This window comes from Phoxinus phoxinus (genome assembly GCF_949152265.1).
Source record: "Phoxinus phoxinus genome assembly, chromosome: 16".
Lineage (NCBI taxonomy): Eukaryota > Metazoa > Chordata > Actinopteri > Cypriniformes > Leuciscidae > Phoxinus > Phoxinus phoxinus.
Genome location: NC_136891.1, coordinates 30,376,847 through 30,392,884, shown reverse-complemented (window position 1 = coordinate 30,392,884; position 16,038 = coordinate 30,376,847). Strand labels below are relative to the sequence as shown.

The following is a 16,038-nucleotide window of genomic DNA, read 5'->3' as shown; positions in this document are numbered from 1 at the left end:
GAGCAGTGTTACTGATTCAAATTGACTCTGAACATTTGATATGATTAGGCATGTAAGGGCACAATATATTTTGGTGGCCTTATTGTCAGGATCAAGTTGTAATCGCTAGCCTGTTCAAACACTGGGGCAGTTTACCACAGTAATACTACACTGGTGTAGATTGTTTGTGAAGTAAATTACTTAACTGAGATAGACTGAGGTTTGCTGTGTGTTGCCAGAGACTGATCGTTTCACATCTGTGTTTGTGTCGAAGGAGATGATGCATGCAGTTTGTGGTCTCTGAGGCTCCAATACTGAGTATGTGTTACCCAAATTTGGATGTGTATCTGTGTGCTTAACCCCCTACACAAAGCAAGTCTTTCTCTCGTGTGCTGGATGAGTAGTTTACTGTTTTGAAATTCAACTGGAATTTTGAGCAGATTAAGTTAAACGAGATTAATGTGTGTAATATATATGTATATCAAAAAACAGCTAAATAGTTTGTTGTACTAAGTAAATACTAAGTAAATCTCCAGAAAGCTGCTAGCAATCATTGATCAAAAGAGTATGGAAATTATGTAACCAAATTGTCCTTATCAATAGTGAATGAAAGCACAGTGTTTTGGACCCTATTGACTCTTTTTTTGTGGTCTTCTGAATTTTACCTTTTTGGGGTGAACTGTCCTTTTAATACTTAGTATAAGCAATAGGTGAATGTGAAAGGGAAGGAGAGAGAATTATAGTTTTATAGTTATAAGGTTATATAGTTTGGTGGCTTTTATACAGTTTGTTTTGTGTTTTCTCAACTAGGAGGTTTGTGTTTTTGGGCATCAATAGTGAGTAATAATGCATATCAATCATGAGATCTCAAATACCAGTCTTAATTGCAATTTCTCTGCAAGAAAATTACAGTATAGCAAAAGCAAGCAATGAGGGTAATAGTCACTAACAGAGTGGAAATCATAAAATGTGGTCTATTATGTTTCCTCATTGCTCATAAAGTACCTAAAAACTAATTTTACCATCCCTTTGCCGTCAGAATTTGTAGGCTTTTCATCTTTTTTTATGTCAAATATTTTTGGGTAAGAATTCAGCTAAATGTCAAACCTCATTACACAAAACAATCTATTTCACATCTAGTAATCAGGCTTCATTCAACTGAAACAGCTTTCCTTGTGTAATCTCCTTTAATTGCTTAAAGGGATAGTTCACCCAAAAATAAAAATTCGGTCTTTATTAACTCACTCTCATGTTGTTCCAAACCGGTATGACTTTGGATGAATCATCCCTTTAAGGGAATAAGAGCGATTAGTTCCTCAGTTTCAATTTATCTGGAGCTGTCTGCTGATTTTAGCATGTTCAACCATTAGCTGCTGATTTTGGATCTAAAGTCTTAGTTCCCTGTAGACTCCTTTGACAACAGATTCTATCATGTTTCGTTTCCACACTCTGCAAACACACCACAAGAGTCCCACAGGGTTCGGTGCTCTGACCACTGATATTGTCTGTCTACAGCTTGACTGGTACATCACGTTTTCTCTTATCACTTATATAATGATGATACACATCTAAAAATCCCCTTGTGTTCTCAGTCTGTATGTATCCCTGACCTCCCTAAACTTGGAATGTTTCTCATAATTACCTCATCTACGGCTGCTTCACTCTCTCCATTCTCAGAATTGGCAGAATTCTATTTAAACTTTTGCATCAGACACATACTGTATATCATTGTGTCTGAACTAGTTCTCTTTCTATGTTAGAAAATGTCTTTATGACGTCTTTATGACTTTATGATGAAATGACATTCCCTAAATACAGGTATACCTGCTCTGACAATTCTACAGCATAGTCTTCTGACAAATATAAATGCCCTATATGTTATAATATAACCAAATTAGACTTCTAACACAATTATAATTATTATTAGGGGTGCATGCTAGTTGTTGCTGTAAGATTTTTGATGTAAATCAAATGATGAAGAGGTATCCATCTGTCCTCTCCTGTTTTCTCTCTGTAATTCAGTCCTCATCAGCAAGGGGTCAAAGGGCAGAGGTTAACAGGCACGAATGAACCATGACCCCCGAGGGGATTTTTATTGCGATGTGTCAGGCGTAGCATGGAAAAGTATGGCGTAGTATATAATGTACTAATATTTGGATGCGTTGAGTGGGGGTCAAGTCTGGGTCCACTAGTGAGAATTTTACTATTTTTAACTTTTCTAATTCGCTACATTTTTCTTCTTATCTTATAAAATTATTATTATCAGCAGCATAATTTGAGTAAAAATTACTCAACAAGTTTGTTTAAAGTCAAACAAATAGATGTATTTTCCAAAATCAAGAACTGCACTGCTTACGTGTCATGTAATGTCCCCTCTGGACCTCTCACAATGTATATGACAATTTTGTTATTGTGCTCTGGATCCATTTATAATCTGCAGTCATATAACACGTTTGCAGCAGTGCTTATGAAAATTGCTGATATACTAGCCTGGCCTGTCGGTTTTATGAGATAGCTATATGAGAATTTGATATATACGATGATGTGTGTAGTTTACACCCTGCTGAAGGCCGTTTCTCACACTGTAATTCATCTTAAGGTGTTTAAATTGCCCTGAGACTGAGGCCACACTGTGAAAATGATGTCTCAAAGTGTTCAGGTATTCTGCAAAATCTATAAATTATCTAACCGCTCATACCAAGAGGTCAAGGTTTGTCTATTACCGTTTTATTATTCTAGTGACAAAAAAAAAAAATCGAATTATATCTTAGGTTCATACAGTGATATTCATACACTTATATTGGCTCCACTTGTTTGTGGTCATTTTAAATATGTAAGTATGTCAGTTTTAGTTTAAAGTATACATTTATTAACAGTCCAAAAATGTCATTGAGATCAACAGAGTCTTGCAAACCTTCAGAAGGTCACAGATCTGTCAGATGAATGCTATAGTAGTGTTTGACAACTGGATAGATGCTTAGAAGGCCATAAATTCTCCTTTCCTTTGCTGTCTTTTTCTGTCCACCAGTGAAGAGATTTGCAACCTCTCTGCAGAGTGATTTGTGGGATGGACAGCCGTCCCTGAACCTCTGATCTGCAGAATGGAACAGAGAGACTGCAGAAGAGGGGAGGACGAGGAGAGAAAAGGAATCTGACAGATGACTGCAATCTAGGGCAGGAGAACAGATGAAAGCATTCAAAAGATGGGGGTATTTTCAGATAATGAAGTTTTAGGAAATACATAAGAACAGTGATGCAAACTCATCAGGGGTGAAAAAGGTGATAAAGATGTGACCCCAGACTAAAAAAAAACATGTACTATTTAAAACACTTTATTATTTGTTTTTAACTATACAGTTCTGCTTTAAGATTCTCTTTAAAAGAGATCTGCATTTCTAATTTCCATTCATGGAGATAATAACACGGACATTATATAATATACAAATATGTTTAGTTATGTGTTCAAACTTTTCTAAATAGTATAAATTATGTTGCCTGATTAAATTGAAAATCCCAACATATGTGTCATAATGGCAAAATGATTCCCCTAATATATAATTTCATCATGACAATAAAAATCCCACGTGTGTTTTTGAAACTCATTGTGTTTTGACGGCAAATGTTTCTCATTGAAAGCAATGAGGACCCTGCCTATCGAAAAATTACGCTAAAGGGGAGACCTGTGTGTTAAAAAGTGGTCCTGACCAAGCGTCCATATGTGATTGGGAGTGAGAATGTGTGGAAGAAAACATTGTTTTTGTTGTATTAATGTACATAAACGCGCTGAAATAGCAGAGCACAAGGCCAGTCACAAATCACATGTGTGACAACACATACACACTCACACCTGATGTCACACCTCTGTGCAAACCTCCCACCCACAAGTGTGTGGTGCCGTAAAGACAGATTGTGTTTACCTTTAGTTATTTCAGTTAAACAACTGTCACACTTAAGCACACTGACTCACACATTCTGTCCGTTTTTTGTTGGTTGAACAGTTGTTAAATGCCCTGGGTGAGTTATGATCTTAGCAGCAGGCTCAGACTTTGGACCTTTTGCAGAAACTGCATAACTGGACAATCAATCGTATGCATTTTATAAACAGCAAGATTTATTTAGCTTGATTCATCCATAGTCAATGTCATGTCAGTTTTGCCCTTGTGTTCACTGTTATAATTGGCATAAAACTTCCTATATGGATCAGTATGGTGATCTTGACTTTTTTCAGCAAGCGTATATCAGGCTACAGTTGTCTAATAGTTTTTGCATGGATCTGATCAAGAAAATTATATGTTGAAAATTGAAGTAAACAACTCAAACAATAGCTGACGTGATGTGATGACTTTCATTAAATTACATTTGATCTTGTGATGATGTTCAGACAGTCCAATTCCTCAATAAATGTATTGTGGAGAATTGATTTTCATAGTTTCATAATGTTGCCAAATATGGAAACATTAATGTTCGTTTTCAAACATGTGATATTGGTCACTAAACCTGGAAAGTTTTGGGAAAGTTCCCAAAGTTCTGGGAATTTTGGACAAAAAGAGAAAATGGGATGGTAAGATGTTTTTTTAGGTTTTTGAAAGAAGTCTCTTATTTTCACACAGGGCTGCATCTATTTGACTAAAATACAGTAAAAACAGTCATATACAAATTAATCATTTTAAATATTATAACAATAACTTTTCTGTTTAAATGTGTTTTAAAATTAAATTGTGTCTGTGATGGCAAAGCTGAATTTTCAGCATCATTACTCCAGTCTGCAGTGTCACGTGATCCTTCAGAAATCAGTATAATATGCTGATTTGCTGCTTAAGAAATATTTCTTATTATTATCAATGTTGAAACTGTTGTGCTGCTTAATATATATTTTTTGTGGAAACCATGATACACTTTTTTCAGTTCAAAACAGTTCAAAAGAACTACATTTATTTGAAATCAAAAATGTCTTTATTGTCACATTTGATAAGTTTAAATGTCCTTGCTGAATAGAGGTATTAATTTCCCTTTGAAAAAATCGTACTGACCCCAAACGTTTGAACAATGGTGTATTTTTGACACCTTAAAAGTTATGGATCTGTTAATGGCAAGTGATGTCAGATCAGATGAAGGAAGGGAAGAAACACAGCTTTGATAGGGGAATTTGGGTGGAGTCGCCCCCATCAGGATGGAATTCTGGGAAGGGGCCTCGGAATGTGGAGAATGACTGTCATGAGATAGGCCTGGGGGTCAGAGGCCAGGACGGGTTTAAAGGACACCTGCTGGACCACTGTCAAAGCTGGTTGAGGCTTGAGTCTTCTCGCTTATGTTTATTTCTGCCTCTAAACAGAAATTAACTTTCTTAATGTAATTGCATTGCTCACATATTTTCCTCAGCCCCACAAGAGGGTCTTTTGTGATTCCTATCACTGTTCTATTATTAAACTAGCCTGAAGCCTTTAACTCAATAAAATTGGGCTCCTCAAAGTGAAATGTCTGTTTGATAAGATGCCGCTTAATGTCAGTGATTCTTGTTTTCTCCAAACCTTAATGGACTTTAAAAGCCAAGCACAGTAGAAAGGGAAGGGAACTATATATTTATCATATATACCAAAAATCCTCAGTTATCCTCTCAGAAGCTTATTTATTTCAGTCGGTAGAGAGTAGAGTATAAAGGTGCTATTTAGATTACAGTCCTGTCCAGCAATGCTGACTGAATCCTAAATGTGATTGACAGGCCACATTTTAGATCGGGGGAATTCTGTCCTGGCTGAAATATTTACTGTACCTGTAGGAATTGTGAATGCTTGGTTATGTGGATACACCGTCTGAATTCCTGAGCCAGTCAGATCATCTGTGTTTAAATGTTTCTAAATGTGTTTTTCGAGGACCTCAATGCTATTTTGTATTGGAATGTAGTCAACATGAAAGCTTGAAATTAAAACCATGAATGTCAAATCCTCTCAAATCTTGGTCTTCAACTGAGTTCTTCTCTTGCACCTGTTTTAACACTTTACTTTATACACAAGAGAAGTGCCAAACCTTTAGGATGGTGCGCAGCTCTTTTACTGGATCTCCAAAAGCGGTGGCTCCCTTTTGAAAGGTTTTTGTTTCAAATAAATGCTGTTGTTTTGAACTTCTATTCATCAAAGAATCCTGAAAAAAAACCATGTATCACAGTTTCCGCAAAAATATTAAGCAGCACAACTGTTTTCAACATTGATAATAATAAGAAATGTTTCTTGAGCAGCAAATCATCATATTAGAAGGATTTCTGAAGGATCATGTGACACTGAAGACTGGAGTAATGATGCTGAAATTTTACATTTGTCAACACATGAATAAATTACATTTTAAAATGTTTAAAATAAACTTTTTTTTATTTTAATTTTTTATAATGATATTTCACAAAATTACTGTTTTCAACTGTATTTTTTATCAAATAAATTCAGCCTTGGTAAGTAGAGTCTTCTTTCAAAAACATAAAAAAATCGTACCGTCCCCAGACTTTTAAACTTTAATGTATCCTATAATGTGAATATTTTTTAATAAAAAAAAAACACACTTGATTATTTCTATATGGTGAAAATTAAAAACCAAAAGGTTAAAACTACAAGTGAGTAAAGTCTGGTGCAAAGAGAGAGCAAGAAGCATGTGAGAAATGTTTACAATATAGACACATTTTTTGTCTATCTACACACTAAATTGTATCGCCAGTGCCTTGCTGAAAAGATCATAGTACAATTATGACCCTTCATCTCTCTGTTTCTTTCTTTCCAGACTCTTCAGAAGAATGGACAGATCTCTATTTCCAGTCTTAATGGGAAGACAGATGATCAGACAGAGTATAATGGTCTCACGGAGGAGAACCCACCGGCTGAGGGTATATGCTCTTACTATATGCGCTTGTACATTGTGTGTATACATCACTCTTATATCTTTATTACCGTGTCTGTGTGCGTGGAATGACAATGACTGACACTAATAGTAGGCCGCCTCCCAGCATCAGGGGTCTGTGTGTGTGTGTGTGTGTGTGTGTGAGGCTTAAGATGTGATCTTTATCTTTTTATCTGTGTGCCCTCGTACCCCAGCTGATCCTTCCCATAATCCCCAGCTATCCTAGGGATGAGAACACCTACATAGAGGCTACAGTGAGTGGACACCAACATAGACCTACCAAGGGACTGTGAGAAAACCCTAGAGAAATAATGTGTACCGTGTTTATTTATATTCCTTTTTTGCATTCTTTTCTTGCTTTTCAACTCAGAGCGACCACCGAGATGCTGCCCCCCAATAATATTTAGTAAGCCATGACCTAGTTGACCCCTAAAGAGACTGGTGCATGTTTTTAATAAGCTAGCCGCATTGCATGTGTCGAAATCTTAGGTGTCTTTTATACACTTTTTTGTGATTAAATGGAGGAATTTCATCACAAACAAACTTAAAAAATGAATCCATATTGTACAATAACAAACGTGTATATATTGAACCATGAATTTGTACAGTATTTAGGTGAGGAAATTGCCAAGATCGGAATAGGAATTTGCATTTCGATGTTTAAACAAAGAATTGTGAATATAAAATGAGTATTCCACCATTTTTCTGTAGCTTTAACAGTAGAACATGGCAATTACAACACTAAGGTCATGGGTTTGATTCCCAGGAAATGCATGAACTGGTAAATTGTGCACCTTAAATGCAATATAAGTTTCTTTGGATGGGAAGGATCACAATTTTTCATGAGAATCTATTAGAGAAGTGCCCGATTCGTGAATGAATCATTCAGAGAATATCAAATATAAAATTATTATTTGATCACAAAATGGACATTGTTATTTCTTGTTGTCTGAAGATGTCTTAAAAGTATATCAAAGCAAGAACGAAAGAAACATTGACTGGGAAACAGATCTTACCACAAAGGAAATGACAGGAAGCAAAATAGACTGTCTTCATCTGAGAGTGTTAGAGTGTAGACACATTCACATGCAAATAAATCCTGTTCCTTGTCTTTGATACAGTAAGACATTATGTAGAAAAGTCTCAATCATGACAATACCAGGACAAGCCATTGAAACTCTCCCAGAATTTCTGATCTCAATGCTGGCTTTATTTAATCTGCATGATGAATACTATAATGCCAGCCAAGAGTATTTAGCCATCATTTTCTTGCGTGCTCAGTGCAGCCATTCATAACCTCCCCAGAGTACCAGAAAAACCCCTGGAACGCGTTATAGAAATGTAAAAATGAATGTGTTTATAAATCTGCCCGTTCTCCATTGTTAAGAAACCTCCCAAAATATGATGCTGTCAGTTTTTAGAGTAACTTAACAATAGAAACCATACGCAGAGTCACAAAAAGTCAAATGAGAGAGAAGTATGATTATTTTGGTGTCCACTCTGCCAGAAATATCTTGTGCAATGTCTCCTCTGCCAAAATCAACAAAGAAGAAAGTAGTGCTCTCGATATTAAAAACACATTCATTTTGACCCCTTCCTTTAATCAGCATCTGTTTGATTTTGAATACCCTTAGCTTTTCAAATGGTCACGGACACACAGCCATACATGCACGCTCAGTCACACACACCTGATTGAACTGATGCACCTGCATCAGCATAAAATTACAAACAGATATTTGCATGACCTGCATGTACAGACAAGCATCAGATACATTTATGCAAAAGTTTGTAAAAGAATGAAGTTCTCCCATCCACCCACTTACACTTACACACACACACACACACACACAAGCTGGCTGCCAGGCATTTAAGAGGCGGCGGCGTGAGTGAGTCCAGAGAGTGAGCTCAACCATTATCTCATACACAGTCCTCCTCCCCCACCAAGCTGTGTGTGTGTGTGTGTGCTTGTACTCTGATAGGATATGAGTCTGTGCTTCATATCAAACATGTTTTAACAGGCTGTATGTGATTATCTGTTTATCTCAGGAATTCCTGCTGGCATAAGTGTGTCGCTTTATTGTATATTTTCTTTTTGCTATCAGTTTAGTATGTGTGTTTTTGTATGTTCGACCTATTTCTGTGGAATTGTGTCCACCGAGAGCTCCACCTCTGAGATGGCTGATTATTGCTTCAGCTTTTTGTTTGGTGTTCGGAATCTGAATCCAAATCTGAGTGATTTGATGTGTGTGTGTGTGTGTGTGTGTGTGTGTGCACCCGCGTGCATCACTTAGTAGACTCATTTTACCAGAGCTGCAGTGTGATTTGTGGTCAGATTCCTGTAAAATCCTGTAAAAAATGACAAAAGATATTCAGGTCAGGGTCTTTTGAAACTACATACAAACTGCACTGATTACTTAAGTTGAGGTCTATGATTTTCTTGACTGAGTAAGCATTTGATACTATGAGTATGTTTCAGTAATACTCAGACACACAGATGAGGAAAGTTACGATGACATGAGAATGGAATGTGAGAAGTGTGGAGCGATGAAGGGCTTGGCAGAAAGAGAAAACCACAGGGAGAGTGTGAATCATTTTGATATATTAATTAATTTAATTTGCGCCAATAAAATTGTATAAGAGATGTAAAGAAGGCATTAATCAAAATAAATAAAAGTAAAAGCAGAAAGAGAGTGTAGTTTCATTTTTGTTTGGCTGTTAAACATTTGCACGGACTATTGACATAAGGATATTGAAAGTGAGATTTGATCTGGATAGAGAGGGAATACACAATCAAATGTTGGCTTGATATTTTACATTACTACATCCCTAACTTATTACCTTTTGGTCATTCATGAGAAATTTGATTGTCTCATATTATGTCATTGAGCAAATATATAAGATATTAAACCTTTTATTCGGAAAGGACACTGTTAAGACATTTATAATATTACACAAAAAATAATTTTTACAATTAATGATGTTCTTTCAAACTTCATATTTATCAAAGAATCTTGAAGATATATATTTCAGGAAAGGTATCACAGTTTCCACAAAAATATATATTTGTTTGGATTGCAGTATCAATGACAGCTACATGGAGCATAAGTAAACCAAATGGACCATAACAGTGGGATGAATTATGAGGTCACTGTTACAAATTGTACTTTGCACTGTGACAGCTCATTGGGGTGGTTAGGTACTCTGTAAGAGTCATTGTCAAAATGTCCTTTCTGAAAATTGAACAATTAGCTGAGGGAAAGAAAATGACCTAATTGTCAAGGAAACTGGTGAGGGAAGAGGAAGCAATGACGCAAAAGAATGAGCGTTCTTCCTGTGCGGCATTCCTCCGCTTCCTCTATCCATAGAAAGCAAAGGAAACGGCAAGAATAACAGGGAAAGCTTGATATAGAGATATAGAGAGGAAGGTATATGAAGATATTGTGTTTTAAAGATAATGAATTGAGCAAAATCAATTGAAAGTATAAAGCAGGAGAATGCTGGAAACTTAGAGACAGTCTTCTGATACTGGCCAGATCTTCACATGATCTCTCCTTTCCTTTTCCTCCCATTATTTCGGCGTCATCTTCCTGGCTCGAGGAATTCGTGCATAGTTAAGGGCGTGTCGTGTGTATCTGGAAGTATGCGTGTACGTGTGTGTTGGGGTCTACAATGACGTCGTAGCATCCCCTGCAAGATCCCAGGCCAGTGGGACGCCCAGTGGGTCCCAGCCAAAACAGACTGCCGACTGTTCACGTTTCTGTGTTTGATCGCATTTCCCTGGTGGAAAAGATAACATGGATGTCATTCTGGGTATTGGATCCACCATGCCAGTCCATGGCGGCGATTGGCTGTTGGTATTTTATCATATCTTACTACATCAGGCAAGATTAGGTCATTCATATTAATTGTGTCTTCATGGTCAAGTCCTCAAATATGACTCAGCTTTCGAGTGATGCATACAGGAAGATGTAGAGGACAAGCTTCCTCTTTCGAGGAATGTCCATTACAGTAAATGGGAGTGACTCACACTGTCTTTAGTGTGTGAGAGTCTGTTCTTATTGAATTCCATTCCTATGGAGTCACTGGGGACAAAAAGTCTTTCCCATGTCTCAAATCCTCTGATCTGAGCCCCATGCCTCTGTCTGCTTCTAGATCACAATATAGTCTGACGGTGGCTATTCATCAGCAATTCATGAAGAATTTGCCCTACTTGTCCCCTCTAGCTTTGCAGCCAAACACTTATGTTGACGTCTAGTGCTATAGTCCGGTTCAGTTTAGAAACTTAAATATCACAATACCATTTCAATCAAATCATTGTAATACAATTTGTGTCTGATCAAGAGAATAATAAAGAAGAAGCTTTTGGTTTTTGGCTGAGATAAAATACCAATCTTAACCAGATGAGTTTCTGCATAGTCTTTAGGTTCCAGACCAAACTGGATTAGAGTTCTTATCACCCCTTTAGAAGAAGATTCCAGCTGGAATTCGCACATTCCATGGGAACAATGGCAAGGTGTGAGATGTCTGATTAGACCCTTGTATGCCGAAGAATCTCACTGGCATTCTTCAGCCATCCTCCTTCAACAAAGTTGAATGAAATAAAGCTGCCTCAGTTTACGCTTTGAATGGACCATTTGCACTGTAAAGTGGCAGCCTCATTACATTAGCACTACCTAGCCTGGGACGCAAATTTGAAATAGAAAGTCACTTTATCTGCTAATCTGCTAACCTAAATGCACAAATTTTTACAAAGACATTGCAACACATTGAATTTTCCTTTTTAACTAGACAGAACGAAACCCTTGGACTGAGAGTGTTGTGGAGAAGATGTAAAGATGTGAGCTTGGTTGAGTGAAAGGGAGAAGAAGAGAAGATATTCTGGAGTTCCTTGTTTCACCCTTGTCCATTTTATATGGAGCCTGCTGTTTAGGAGACGGGAAGGGGAGATGGAGCTCTGTAAAACATCATGTACAGAAATGCCTTTGATAACATGAGTAATCCTCCCTCCCTCCCTTCACACACATACACACATTTTAACTATGGTTTGACAATTTCTGTCGTTTTGAACAAGGAAAGAAAAAGTTGGAAAAAGGAATGTTTGTGTGAGTGGGTGGAGGGAGTGTGTGAAGAGGAGTGGAGGGGGAAGGAAGAGGGAAACTCATTCAGTAGAGAGGGGCTGAGAACAGCTGAAAAGTTGAGGAGGAGGAGGAGGAGGGGGGGGGGGGGGAGGGGGGGTGATTGGGTGGGGTGGTCCCACATAGGACATGTGTCAGTGTCTGTTGAAATGTGTTTTACTCTCCCGCTCTCCTCATTCTCACCCAGAAACTCAGAAGAGGAGACGCCTGACCTCAACACAAGCTCACAGGACAGAGAAAGAGAGGGAAACAAGAGTGTAGCTTTAAAGCCAATCAGCTGATGATAGTCTGAGAGGAAGCAGGACATTTACAAGAGCGGAGTTCAAAAACGCATCACTGTCATCGAGTTAAACAGATTTTTTTTTTTTTTTTCCTGAGAAGTAATTGCAAAAGTTTTTGAAATGCTTGGGACAATAACTCTAACAGGTAAGATGCATCTAAAATCTATGACTTGTTATAGTTGGGGCGTATTATGGTTCATATTTTAGGACAGGGGAGCAATAATCAATGAGATCGGCACTGTAGGAGTTTCTTGATTTTATTTTCAGGTTTATTTTTATTATTAATGGATCATCTTATGAATTTATTCAGTAATCAGTCAATTCAGTAAAATTGTGGGTAAATTCTAATACATGATCTGTAGCCTATGGTATCATTGTGCTATGCATTATTCATAAAAAAATATATATATATATAATTTTTCATTCAAGTAATTTATTGCTTTCTCTGACATATCTCAAGTTTTTTTTGTGTATGTGTAATTATGTTTTGCATTTCATTGATTCTTGGACTTTGATAGAATCTAGAACTTATGGAACATCAGAGATTTGTTTTTAAATTTAAAATCGTTCTGTATATTGACAGTGTGAAGCATTAACCATTAAGTGAGGGAGACCAACCTAAGCCTTATAATGTTTCATGTATAATGTTAAAGTGAAAAAGTACAGCTAGGTGGGTTTATACATGTAATCTATAGAATTCTTGGAAATGTTCAGAGCTGATGGGCTTCAGTGGTCTCAGTTGTCCTTCTTTTTAAGGAATTTTAATGAGTTTTTAAGCCCCTTAGATCTTAGTCAGGGTTCTCTATAGAGTTGGTGTGTGTGTATGGAATTGATTACCTGCTGCACATGACTTCAGAGAGTGTTTTGATTAGCTGGGGATGTTTATTATGACTTTTTTTGTGGATGTTCTTATCTTTGGTTGTATCAGTTTAATCTATTTTGTCCTAAATTGACAATTTAATTTGACTTAAATTGGCTTAAAGGGATAGTTCACCCAAAAATGAAAATGTTGTCATCAATAACTAACCCTCAAGTTGTTATAAACCTGTATTAGTTTCTTTCTTCTGTTAAACACCAAACAATATATTTTAAAGAATGTTGGTTATCAGGAAATAAATGGAAGTCAATGGGCCCCATCAACTGTCTGGTTACCAAACTTCTTTAAAATATATTATTTTCTGTTCAACAGAAGAAAGAAGCATATACAGGTTTGGAAAAACATGAGGGTGAGTAAATTATGTCATTTTTTTATTTTGGGGTGAACTATCCCTTTAAATTGACTATATGCTCTAAACACATCTTTGTCAAAGGGAGTCACAGAGTTACTAAAGTGTAGTTATTTAGTGCAGGAGGTGGGGTAGTTGGCCTGGTGGGGGTCCGACAGTCAGTCTACTGCTGCAACTTCCCTAAACACACAGACTCCACTAATGAACAGCCTATATTTGCATGTAACAGCAAGGGGTAGTGGGTTGTTGACCATTACCCTAGGCCCATCTCAACAAACATCCACCCCTCCCCCATATTTCTAGAAAGCCCTATCACACCACTGTGATTTCAGATGGCATCTTCCCCCACCCCATTCCAAAATGCTCACCCACAGTTTCACACTTTAGCAGCCACAACAGACACGCTATTTTGAATTCCTTGGCTCAAGTTTCCCCAGTATGAGCCACCATTAAGACAAAGGCAAATGTAGGGCAACTGGTGGCTTCACCAAGTCTCTGACCCATTTTGTCTTTATATACTCATGTAACAATATACATGCACACATACACTCTAAAAAACTTTGGGTCAAACATGGACAAACTCAGCCGTTGGTTACATTTTATAATAAAAATTTTAACCCAACATTTGGGTTTGAACATATTTGACCCAAAATTGGGTTAAAATAACCCAGCATTTTTTAGAGTGTACAATATGTCTTTTTGCATGAGAATGTGTGTCCTTCATATTCCTAACTTAACTTCATAGTTAAAACTGTAAGAAGAAACATCTGGGAATACACCCAGAAGGAGATGTTTTTAAAATAACATAGTAAAGTTGAGTTAAAAACATATAATCTTTAGTTGCAGATTTATCAAATCCTCACTCGAAAAAATGCTGGGTTGTTTTAACCCAATTTTGGGTCAAATATGGACAAACCCAAACATTGGATCAAAAATGCAATTTCAAAATTTAACCCAATGGCTGGGTTTGTCCATATTTGACCCAAAATTGGGTTAAAACAACCCAGCATTTTTTAGAGTGCTGTAAAATGTAAACAAACACAAAAACAACATGAGTGCATCTTTATGGTGGGTTTCTAGTTTAAAGATATTTCCTCTTTCCAAATGTTTGTCTAATATGGTACTACTCTGACATTTAGATCCCACCCAACTTTAACACTTTTACAAACACTGCACAACCAGAAATGTTTAAATTATAAACTATACTGCTTGTGTTATCAGTCTTCCATATCACCAAGGCTGAGTCTGTCATTCTATATGGCTTCCCATAATGCCCGTTTCCCATTTTACAATAAGGATTTTAATCATGGTAGTTTAAGTTCCAGGATGGACAATAGTGTGGGCCTCCACCCCTTTTAGTCAAAGCAGGAAAAAACAGAGGCCTATTGTGAGACAAAGAGGACAACACAATACAGTCTTCCTAAGCTGAAGTTTAGATTGTGGTTTGGTCTGTGGGGGGGATGGTTTGTTGTATTGTAGGGGGATGGGGATGCTTTTGCATCCCAATACCATATTGAATTGTGGGATTAGGTTGGTGTTTTGTTAAATTTAAATCATATATTGAAAACATGGATCTCCATTTTGTTTTAAACCTACATAAAATTGATGGAGGAATTTAAGTAAAGGAGTGACCACAACACGATAAAGAGCATCAGTATTTTATTTTAATGACCGTCTACTGATCTGAAAATCTGAAATGATGGTAGGCAATATATAAGTCAGTCCAGTTGTTTCATTGTATGAGTTTCAAGGTTAAGGTAATCAATCCAAGCCTTAACCAGTCACATAAAAATGAAATTGTTCTAAACAATGTATAAATCATTTTTGACCTCTGGCTTAAGTTGATTTGGTAGATAAATGGGTTTGCTGTCCCTTTAACTCAGCCTGTGTCATATATGTGCGTAGGAAGGCAAGTAATGTGATATCCATGCATTAAAAATGCTTGGAATTTGTTTTTAAAGTCACTGGGTGGGTTTCAGACCCCAGAGCAAGAGCAAGCAGAGCCAGATGTGAATGGTCCCTTGCTAGGTTGGATGTCAAAGGGAAACTGAGCCTCCAGGAGGCCCACACTACATGCAAACTCGACTCCCTCTTCCTAGCCCCACACCCTCAAAACCGACCCACTCCTGTCAAAACACAGATAGTCAAGGGAGGAATTTAAGACATTCTAAGTTTGTGTGTGTTTGTGTTCTTTTGTTTATCCCACCTGTTGCGATTTTAGTTCAAAAAATTATTGGATGCTTAAAAACTGGACACATACAGGCTTAAGGTAGATTAATAAAGTAATATTACAAACCACCCCCTTCATTGTGTGTTTGCTGTGTTTTATTAAATAAGGTAAATTTCATAGTCTACAAGTTTGGCAACATAGCCTGCATAACTGTGAAGCTTACAACATGGAAATTTCCCCTGGTTGCTTTGATCTAAAATCTTGTCATCATTCGCCCAGATTTTATTAGGAAAGAGACCAGAAAATGTAAGCTTATTATCAAATTACCATCATATGCCTGATTAAATCTGTACAGGGGGTAAAATATT

The 16,038-nt window shown here is 37.0% G+C and overlaps 1 protein-coding gene across 2 annotated transcripts in view; it reads left to right on the top strand.

The window, feature by feature from the left end:
- The window catches only part of akap12b (A kinase (PRKA) anchor protein 12b), a 38,006-nt gene that overhangs the window by 13,045 nt on the left and 8,923 nt on the right, over nt 1-16,038 (top strand). The window contains exon 2 of one of the 2 annotated variants that reach the window (XM_079584423.1): nt 6,742-6,844. In XM_079584423.1, the coding sequence (XP_079440549.1) occupies nt 6,742-6,844 (103 nt within the window). Of the gene's footprint in view, nt 1-6,741; nt 6,845-12,180; nt 12,420-16,038 lie in introns of those variants that run through there. The other variant, XM_079584424.1, reaches the window with a different exon arrangement.